General features: G+C 42.9%; 1 protein-coding gene across 1 annotated transcript in view; it reads left to right on the top strand.

Moving 5' to 3' along the window:
* Positions 1 to 7,658, top strand: part of LOC139407901 (uncharacterized) — a 32,257-nt gene extending 24,599 nt beyond the window's left edge. Inside the window, exons 3-5 of the mRNA XM_071151777.1 lie at positions 1 to 98; positions 2,375 to 2,476; positions 4,827 to 7,658. The exon at positions 1 to 98 is cut by the window's left edge and continues 79 nt beyond it. Coding sequence (XP_071007878.1) covers positions 1 to 98; positions 2,375 to 2,476; positions 4,827 to 4,968 — 342 coding nt within the window. The 3' untranslated portion in view covers positions 4,969 to 7,658. The remainder of the gene's footprint in view (positions 99 to 2,374; positions 2,477 to 4,826) is intronic.
* Positions 7,659 to 10,565: the final 2,907 nt, after the last annotated feature.

Genomic DNA, 10,565 nt, shown 5'->3' with positions numbered 1-10,565 from the left:
CAGGCGGTGGTGGAGAACCTAGTCCAGTACATAGGAGCAGAGCTGGGGGAGGAGCAGCGCTATGAGGACGTCATCGAGGAAAACATAGTGGGCATCAGGTTTGTGACTATCCTTTGCAATTTTACATGTCATTACGTTTTAGTCAGAGTTACGCTATTATCTTACTGGCAGTGTATTGAAATAAGTTAGGTTAAAACAACCACATATCATAATCTGCTAAATGGGTACTTTGGAGTGTGATTCATTTAGATTCATTTAGATTCATCAGATGTGATTCATTTAGATTCATTTAGATTCATCAGATGTGGTTACTTTAGATTCATTTAGATTCATCAGATGTGGTTCATTTAGATTCATTTAGATTCATCAGATGTGATTCATTTAGATTCATTTAGATTCATCAGATGTGGTTCATTTAGATTCATTTAGATTCATCAGATGTGGTTCATTTAGATTCATTTAGATTCATCAGATGTGGTTCATTTAGATTCATTTAGATTCATCAGATGTGGTTCATTTAGATTCATTTAGATTCATCAGATGTGATTCATTTAGATTCATTTAGATTCATCAGATGTGGTTCATTTAGATTCATTTAGATTCATCAGATGTGGTTCATTTAGATTCATTTAGATTCATCAGATGTGGTTCATTTAGATTCATTTAGATTCATCAGATGTAGTTCATTTAGATTCATTTAGATTCATCAGATGTGATTCATTTAGATTCATTTAGATTCATCAGATGTGGTTCATTTAGATTCATTTAGATTCATCAGATGTGGTTCATTTAGATTCATTTAGATTCATCAGATGTGGTTTATTTAGATTCATTTAGATGTGGTCATCAGGGAAGAGCACCAGAGCTTTAACGGGGTATTATGTCATTATGTTGTGTATTATGTCATTATGTCATCAGGGAGGAGCACCAGAGCTGTAACAGGGTATTATGTCATTATGTTGTGTATTATGTCATCAGGGAGGAGCACCAGAGCTGTAACGGTGTATTATGTCATTATGTTGTGTATTATGTAATCAGGGAGGAGCACCAGAGCTGTAACGATGTATTATGTCATTATGTTGTGTATTATGTCATCAGGGAGGAGCACCAGAGCTGTAACGGTGTATTATGTCATTATGTTGTGTATTATGTCATCAGGGAGGAGCACCAGAGCGGTGACAGTGTATTATGTCATTATGTTGTGTATTATGTAATCAGGGAGGAGCACCAGAGCTGTAACGATGTATTATGTCATTATGTCATCAGGGAAGAGCACCAGAGCTTTAACGGGGTATTATGTCATTATGTTGTGTATTATGTCATTATGTCATCAGGGAGGAGCACCAGAGCTGTAACAGGGTATTATGTCATTATGTTGTGTATTATGTCATTATGTCATCAGGGAGGAGCACCAGAGCTGTAACGGTGTATTATGTCATTATGTTGTGTATTATGTAATCAGGGAGGAGCACCAGAGCTGTAACGATGTATTATGTCATTATGTTGTGTATTATGTCATCAGGGAGGAGCACCAGAGCTGTAACGATGTATTATGTCATTATGTCATCAGGGAAGAGCACCAGAGCTTTAACGGGGTATTATGTCATTATGTTGTGTATTATGTCATTATGTCATCAGGGAGGAGCACCAGAGCTGTAACAGGGTATTATGTCATTATGTTGTGTATTATGTCATTATGTCATCAGGGAGGATCAGCAGAGCTGTAACGGTGTATTATGTCATTATGTTGTGTATTATGTCATCAGGGAGGAGCAGCAGAGCTGTAACGGTGTATTATGTCATTATGTCGTGTATTATGTCATCAGGGAGGAGCAGCAGAGCTGTAACGGTGTATTATGTCATTATGTTGTGTATTATGTCATCAGGGAGGAGCAGCAGAGCTGTAACGGTGTATTATGTCATTATGTCGTGTATTATGTCATCAGGGAGGAGCAGCAGAGCTGTAACGGTGTATTATGTCATTATGTTGTGTATTATGTCATCCGGGAGGAGGAGCAGAGCTGTAACGGTGTATTATGTCATTATGTCGTGTATTATGTCATCAGGGAGGAGCAGCAGAGCTGTAACGGTGTATTATGTCATTATGTTGTGTATTATGTCATCAGGGAGGAGCAGCAGAGCTGTAACGATGTATTATGTCATTCTGTTGTGTATTATGTCATTATGTTGTGTATTATGTCATTATGTTGTGTATTATGTCATCAGGGAGGAGCAGCAGAGCTGTGACAGTATATTATGTCATTATGTCGTGTATTATGTCATTATGTTGTGTATTATGTCATTATGTTGTGTATTATGTCATCAGGGAGGAGCAGCAGAGCTGTGACGGTGTATTATGTCATTATGTCATCAGGGAGGAGCAGCAGAGCTGTAACGGTGTAGTCCAGAAGGTGATGGAGGATCTGGAGGGACAGCTGGAAGGAGATGTACTGGAGGCTCTGACTGGGATACGGAAGTAAGTACATGGATGAAACCAGTTAGTTATTCATCTCAATCTGTCATTCTATTATTATAATAAATCCATTAATGTAATGTTTGTATGAGACTTAAACACCCAAAAGAGCAAACATAGGGCAAGGAAAAACCTTGACACAGCCATCCTCCTCCGGCCTGCCACTGAGAGATCCATTCCATAGACTGGACAGGCAGCCAGAGAGGAACAGAGACATTCACATACTGTATTAGTGTGATCTAATCTGCTGAGAGACAGGAACTCCTCCCGGCTCATTGATTAGTTTATACAGAGCTCTATTAACAGTCACCTTGGCAACCACTGTTTTCCCCCAGTCCATTAACGAGCCCCTTATTGACTTAGACTCCCTGTTCTTCCCAGACATTCACAACCCTACTGTGTCCTCATCAGAACCAAGATGTGGCCTGGGTCTGAGTGACGTATTTACCTTGATTACCATCAAGGCCTCTCTGTGGTTTAATTACTGTAATAAATCCTGTGTCCTCATCAGAACCCGTTGTCCTACGTCAAACAACGTGCATTCATCTGTACTATGTACACCACCATTTCCCTCTTTACCATGTGTTTTACAAACTTTCTCTACGTTTCCTGACTCCTCTCCTTCTCACCCTCCTACTCTTCCCTCCCTCCTACTCTTCTTCCCTCCCTCCGACTCTTCTATCCTCCCTCTTGCACTTCTTCCCTCCCTCCTACTCTTCTATCCTCCCTCCTACTCTTCTTCCCTACTTCCTACTCTTCTTCCCTCCCTCTTACTCTTCTTCCCTGTCTCCTCTTCTTCCCTCCCTCCTACCCTTCTTCCCTCCCTCCAACTCTTCTTCCCTCCTCCCTACTCTTCTTCCCTCCCTCCAACTCTTCATCCCTCCCTCCTACCCTTCTTCCCTCCCTCCAACTCTTCTTCCCTCCTCCCTACTCTTCTTCTCTCCTTCCTACTCTTCTCTCCTCCCTACTGCTCTTCTTCTCTCCTTCCTACTCTTCTTCTCTCCCTCCTCCTCTTCTTCTCTCCCTCCTACTCTTCTTCTCTCCCTCCTATCCTTCTTCTCTCCCTCCTACTCTTCTTCTCTCCCTGCTACTCTTCTTCTCTCCTTCCTACTCTTCTTCTCTCCTTCCTACTCTTCTCTCCTCCCTACTGCTCTTCTTCTCTCCTTCCTACTCTTCTTCTCTCCCTCCTACTCTTCTTCTCTCCCTCCTACTCTTCTTCTCTCCCTCCTACTCTTCTTCTCTCCCTGATACTCTTCTTCTCTCCCTCCTACTCTTCTTCTCTCCCTCCTACTCTTCTTCTCTCCCTGCTACTCTTCTTCTCTCCTTCCTACTCTTCTTCTCTCCTTCCTACTCTTCTTACCTCCTTCCTACTCTTCTTCTCACCCTCCTACTCTTCTCCTACCCTTCTTCTCTCCCTCCTACTCTTCTTCACTCCCTCCTACTCTTCTTCTCTCCTCCCTACTGCTCTTCTTCTCTCCTTCCTACTCTTCTCTCCTCCCCCTACTCTTCTTCTCTCCTTCCTACCCTTCTTCTCTCCTTCCTACTCTTCTCTCCTCCCTCCTACTCTTCTCTCCTCCCCCTACTATTCTTACCTCCCTCCTACTCTTCTTCTCTCCTTCCTACCCTTCTTCTCTCCGTCCTACTCTTCTCTCCTCTCTCCTACTCTTCTCTCCTCCCCTTACTATTCTTACCTCCCTCCTACTCTTCTTCTCTCCCTCCTACTCTTCTCTCCTCCTACTCTTTTTCTCTCCTTCCTACTCTTCTCTCCTCCCTCCTACTCTTCTCTCCTCCCTCCTACTCTTCTCTCCTCCATCCTACTCTTCTCTCCTCCCTCCTACTCTTCTTCTCTCCCTCTTGTTGACACTGTGTTTGTCTTGTCTCCTTGCACGGCAGAATCAAAGAGGTGTCCCTGCCTAACCTCTCCTCCATTCATACCGCTTTCCCTCTTTTATCTCCCTCTCTCCATCCTCTGCCCTCTCTCTCCCTCCCTCCTTCACTCCCTCCCTCCATCCTCCCCTCTCTCCCTGCTAACCCTGTTTGTCTAGTCTCATTTCATGACAGAATCAAAGAGGTGTCCCTGCCTAACCTCTCCTCCATTCATACCGCTTTCCCTCTTTTATCTCCCTCTCTCCATCCTCTGCCCTCTCTCTCCCTCCCTCCTTCACTCCCTCCCTCCATCCTCCCCTCTCTCCCTGCTAACCCTGTTTGTCTAGTCTCATTTCATGACAGAATCAAAGAGGAGTCCCTGCCTAACCTCCTCTTCTCCATTCCTACCACCTTTTCTCTCTGTCTTTGAGCTGACACTCCTCTCCCCGCTGACACTGTCTATTTAACTTGTCTCCTTTCATGACAGAATCAAAGAGGAGTCCCTGGCGTTCGAGGGCCTCTTCCAGGCAGCAGCAGACATCGCCATGAGGCTGGATACCTTGTCTCAGACCCTCCACACCTCCTTCACCAAACAGCTCAAAGACTCTCTCAAAACGTTACGTCGCTAAGGAGATTGTCTGGTCTCAGAACTGTTTGTGCGGTCTCTCCAGTTCCTATGGTCTTTGCTGTGACTCTTTTGTAGCCTGGTCTCAGATATGTGTGTACAAGAGAGCACAAACAGCTATTGGACCAGGCAACTAAGGCCTAGATTAAATCAGATCAAGTGTAAAGCGGCAATAGCTGACACCCACATAGCTGATGCTTTGGCGGAGGTGTAACTGCTTAGGAGCTTGTCAAAAATTTGTTGAGCAGCAGCTCATGTGATCATTGTCATGAAGTTCAGAACAAGAAAGTATAGGTCATATAGAAATAATTACACTGAAACTAAAAAAAAATCATTCAATTAAGTAATGAAGATTTTATTAGCCTTATCGAGGTGTAGATTACATCTCAAACGCCAGTGTTCAAAATTTCTCTGAGTGCGACTCCTCTGCAGCCAATTGCAATGTCCACTTTAGGTATAAATCTGGGAGCCGCTTGTGGATTTGACAGTTCTAATGCATTCCACCTCTGCCGCTGCCAAAACAACCGCTATGCAGATGTCTGCTAGCGCAGATCTGATGGAATCTAGCCCTAAGGAGAACTCTCTACTCTTCATCTCTCCCTCCTACTTCTTCCTTCCTGCTCTTCTTCTCTCCCTCCTACTCTTCACTAGGCAAGTCAGTTAAGAACAAATTCTTATTTTCAATGACGGCCTAGGAAAAGTGGGTTAACTGCCTGTTTAGGGGCAGAACGACACATTTGTACCTTGTCAGCTCAGGGATTTGAACTTGCAACCTTCGGGTTATTATTCCAAAGCTCTAACCACTAGGCTACTCTGTCGCATTCCTACTCTTTTTCTCTCTCTCCTACTTCCTTCCTACTCTTCTTCCCTCCCTCCTACTCTTCTTCTCTCCCTCCTACTTCCTTCCTACTCTTCTTCCCTCCCTCCTACTCTTTTTCTCTCTCTCCTACTTCCTTCCTACTCTTCTTCCCTCCCCCCTACTCTTCTTCTCTCCCTCCTACTTCCTTCCTACTCTTCTTCCCTCCCTCCTACTCTTTTTCTCTCCCTCCTACTCTTCTTCCCTCCCTCCTACTCTTCTTCCCTCCCTCCTACGCTTCTCCTTCCCTCCTTCAGGCTACTAATACAACCTTCAGCATCTGTGTCTCTCATCAAAACCTAGAGGTGTGTAGTTTCTCTACTAAACAGATGCTCTGACAGGAATGTTCTTTCTGCTCAGTGTACTTTAAGTGAACCGTGAGTGTGCTGACAGCTATGGAATAAATGGTAGAGGATTTATGCTGAGATTTTGGACCTCAGATTTGTAATGAACAGTCACTGTACTGTACTGTAGCTGTTTAATACAGTAGCAATCATGTGTGACCAAACGCTGTCAAAGACAAAATGCCAAGTCAGTACTTTTTCTGTTTACAAATATTCCAAAAAACATTAAGTTGTTCATACTGAGCAGTTCAGCATATAATTATATCATAGTATGTCATGTATTTCAAAACAGATTTTCCATCCAGTAAATTGCTATTATTACTGCATTTAAAAAAACATAAACAAATATGTCAGTCGGAAGTTTTGAAACCAAATATATTTGGCTACGACCCAAACTGCATTTTATTCCCTGTTTGGTGCACTACTGTTGACCAAAGCCCTATTCAGAAGGGCACTATATCAGGAATAGGGTGGAATTTGTGACACAAACTCTATTTCTGTCATAGTAGTACCAGCAGCTCTGGTTAGCCTGAGTATTATGGGACATCTTTATTGGTCTGTCTAGGTACCAGGGTAGTATGGTCTGTCTGTATTGGTCTGTCTACGTACCAGGGTAGTATGGTCTGTCTGTATTGGTCTGTCTAGGTACCAGGGTAGTATGGTCTGTCTAGGTACCAGGGTAGTATGGTCTGTCTGTATTGGTCTGTCTAGGTACCAGGGTAGTATGGTCTATCTGTATTGGTCTGTCTATGTACCAGGGTAGTATGGTCTGTCTAGGTACCAGGGTAGTATGGTCTGTCTGTATTGGTCTGTCTAGGTACCAGGGTAGTATGGTCTGTCTGTATTGGTCTGTCTAGGTACCAGGGTAGTATGGTCTGTCTGTATTGGTCTGGGTAAGGGTGGAGACCAGAACAAGTTCAGGGCAGATGCTTGAAGGGAGGTTCCCCTCTCTTGTTCTATGAAAGTGGAACCCTGGAATACACACGGATCAACATTATGTTTCTCTGTTGTGTATCAGTGAAAATACACAAATGCAATTAGAGTGATATTCAGCTCAATTTCCAGGCTTGAAAACCAAAGGGTTTATTTGCAAATAAAGGGAATTGTATACAAGTACAATGAAGCTTGGTCTAGCTGGGTTATATTTGAGATGGGGTATGTTATGCTGTGAGGGAAATATGTTTTTCAGAGACATACTGTATGTATTGTATGCAGTGAGTTGGTGAGGAAAGGGGCAGCCAGGCCGGGGTGATTGTGACTTTGACCCCCATTCCTTGTCAGAGTTCAAACGACAACCCCATGCTGTCGAATGGGTTGGAAACATAGGGTACATCCTAAATGTCAGCCTAGTCTCTATATAGTGCACTACTTTGGACCTGGGCCCAAGTATAGAGTGCTATTTGGTATGGACCTATACACAGCCCTGATCTGAAGTATACAAAACAAATTAGGCGTTATATAGATGGGTTCCACTGGGGTAATGTTGTGTAAGGTTACAGGGGGTAATGCCGTGTAAGGTTACAGGGGGTAATGCTGTGTATGGTTACAGGGGGTTAATGCCGTGTAAGGTTACAGGGGGTAATGTTGTGTATGATTACAAGGAGTAATGTTGTGTATGGTTACAGGGGATAATGTTGTGTAAGGTTCTCGAGGGTACTGTTGTGTATGGTTAAAGGGGGTAATGATGTGTATGGTTACAGGGCATAATGTTGTGTATGGTTACAGCGGGTAATGTTGTGTATGATTGCAGGGGGTAATGCCGTGTAAGGTTACAGGGGATAATGTTGTGTAAGGTTATTGAGGGTACTGCTGTGTATGGTTACAGGGGGTAATGCTGTGTATGGTTAGAGGGGGTAATGCTGTGTATGGTTAGCGGGGGTCATGTTGTATGGTTACAGGGGGTAATGATGTGTATGGTTACAGGGGGTAATGTTGTATGGTTACAGGGGGTAATGCTGTGTATGGTTACAGGGGGTAATGTTGTATGGTTACAGGGGGTAATGATGCGTATGGTTACAGGGGGTAATGCTGTATGGTTACAGGGGGTAATGTTGTATGGTTACAGGGGGTAATGTTGTGTATGGTTACAGGGGGTAATGTTGTATGGTTACAGGGGGTAATGATGTGTATGGTTACAGGGTGTAATGTTGTATGGTTACAGGGGATAATGCTGTATGGTTACAGGGGGTAATGCTGTATGGTTACAGGGGGTAATGCTGTGTATGGTTACAGGGGGTAATGATGTGTATGGTTACAGGGGGTAATGTTGTATGGTTACAGGGGGTAATGTTGTAAAGGAAACATAGTACTACCACGAGATGGTGGGGAGGCCATGCTGGTTATTGCCTGAGTTACTTTGACCCCCGTCCCTTTAAAAGGTCAAACAACGACATGAGATAATTAATCTCCTAGTCCGGCTCAGTGGGAGTTTCAACTTTAGTGTATATCAGTTTCTGTTCTGTCCCTAGTTCTCTTTCTGTTGTAGAAAGATGTATGTACTTGTTGTTGCAGTCTTTTATGGGAGATGTTGTTGCAGTCTTTTATGGGAGATGTTGTTGCAGTCTTTTATGGGAGATGTTGTTGCAGTCTTTTATGGGAGATGTTGTTGCAGTCTTTTATGGGAGATGTTGTTGCAGTCTTTTATGGGAGATGTTGTTGCAGTCTTTTATGGGAGATGTTGTTGCAGTCTTTTATGGGAGATGTTGTTGCAGTCTTTTATGGGAGATGTTGTTGCAGTCTTTTATGGGAGATGTTGTTGCAGTCTTTTATGGGAGATGTTGTTGCAGTCTTTTATGGGAGATGTTGTTGCAGTCTTTTATGGGAGATGTTGTTGCAGTCTTTTATGGGAGATGTTGTTGCAGTCTTTTATGGGAGATGTTGTTGCAGTCTTTTATGGGAGATGTTGTTGCAGTCTTTTATGGGAGATGTTGTTGCAGTCTTTTATGGGAGATGTTGTTGCAGTCTTTTATGGGAGATGTTGTTGCAGTCTTTTATGGGAGATGTTGTTGCAGTCTTTTATGGGAGATGTTGTTGCAGTCTTTTATGGGAGATGTTGTTGCAGTCTTTTATGGGAGATGTTGTTGCAGTCTTTTATGGGAGATGTTGTTGCAGTCTTTTATGGGAGATGTTGTTGCAGTCTTTTATGGGAGATGTTGTTGCAGTCTTTTATGGGAGATGTTGTTGCAGTCTTTTATGGGAGATGTTGTTGCAGTCTTTTATGGGAGATGTTGTTGCAGTCTTTTATGGGAGATGTTGTTGCAGTCTTTTATGGGAGATGTTGTTGCAGTCTTTTATGGGAGATGTTGTTGCAGTCTTTTATGGGAGATGTTGTTGCAGTCTTTTATGGGAGATGTTGTTGCAGTCTTTTATGGGAGATGTTGTTGCAGTCTTTTATGGGAGATGTTGTTGCAGTCTTTTATGGGAGATGTTGTTGCAGTCTTTTATGGGAGATGTTGTTGCAGTCTTTTATGGGAGATGTTGTTGCAGTCTTTTATGGGAGATGTTGTTGCAGTCTTTTATGGGAGATGTTGTTGCAGTCTTTTATGGGAGATGTTGTTGCAGTCTTTTATGGGAGATGTTGTTGCAGTCTTTTATGGGAGATGTTGTTGCAGTCTTTTATGGGAGATGTTGTTGCAGTCTTTTATGGGAGATGTTGTTGCAGTCTTTTATGGGAGATGTTGTTGCAGTCTTTTATGGGAGATGTTGTTGCAGTCTTTTATGGGAGATGTTGTTGCAGTCTTTTATGGGAGATGTTGTTGCAGTCTTTTATGGGAGATGTTGTTGCAGTCTTTTATGGGAGATGTTGTTGCAGTCTTTTATGGGAGATGTTGTTGCAGTCTTTTATGGGAGATGTTGTTGCAGTCTTTTATGGGAGATGTTGTTGCAGTCTTTTATGGGAGATGTTGTTGCAGTCTTTTATGGGAGATGTTGTTGCAGTCTTTTATGGGAGATGTTGTTGCAGTCTTTTATGGGAGATGTTGTTGCAGTCTTTTATGGGAGATGTTGTTGCAGTCTTTTATGGGAGATGTTGTTGCAGTCTTTTATGGGAGATGTTGTTGCAGTCTTTTATGGGAGATGTTGTTGCAGTCTTTTATGGGAGATGTTGTTGCAGTCTTTTATGGGAGATGTTGTTGCAGTCTTTTATGGGAGATGTTGTTGCAGTCTTTTATGGGAGATGTTGTTGCAGTCTTTTATGGGAGATGTTGTTGCAGTCTTTTATGGGAGATGTTGTTGCAGTCTTTTATGGGAGATGTTGTTGCAGTCTTTTATGGGAGATGTTGTTGCAGTCTTTTATGGGAGATGTTGTTGCAGTCTTTTATGGGAGATGTTGTTGCAGTCTTTTATGGGAGATGTTGTTGCAGTCTTTTATGGGAGATGTTGTTGCAGTCTTTTATGGGAGAT

Source organism: Oncorhynchus clarkii, chromosome 4 (assembly GCF_045791955.1).
Source record: "Oncorhynchus clarkii lewisi isolate Uvic-CL-2024 chromosome 4, UVic_Ocla_1.0, whole genome shotgun sequence".
NCBI classification, from domain to species: domain Eukaryota; kingdom Metazoa; phylum Chordata; class Actinopteri; order Salmoniformes; family Salmonidae; genus Oncorhynchus; species Oncorhynchus clarkii.
Note: the sequence above shows the minus strand (reverse complement) of the source record. Positions and strands in the feature narration are given on the sequence as shown.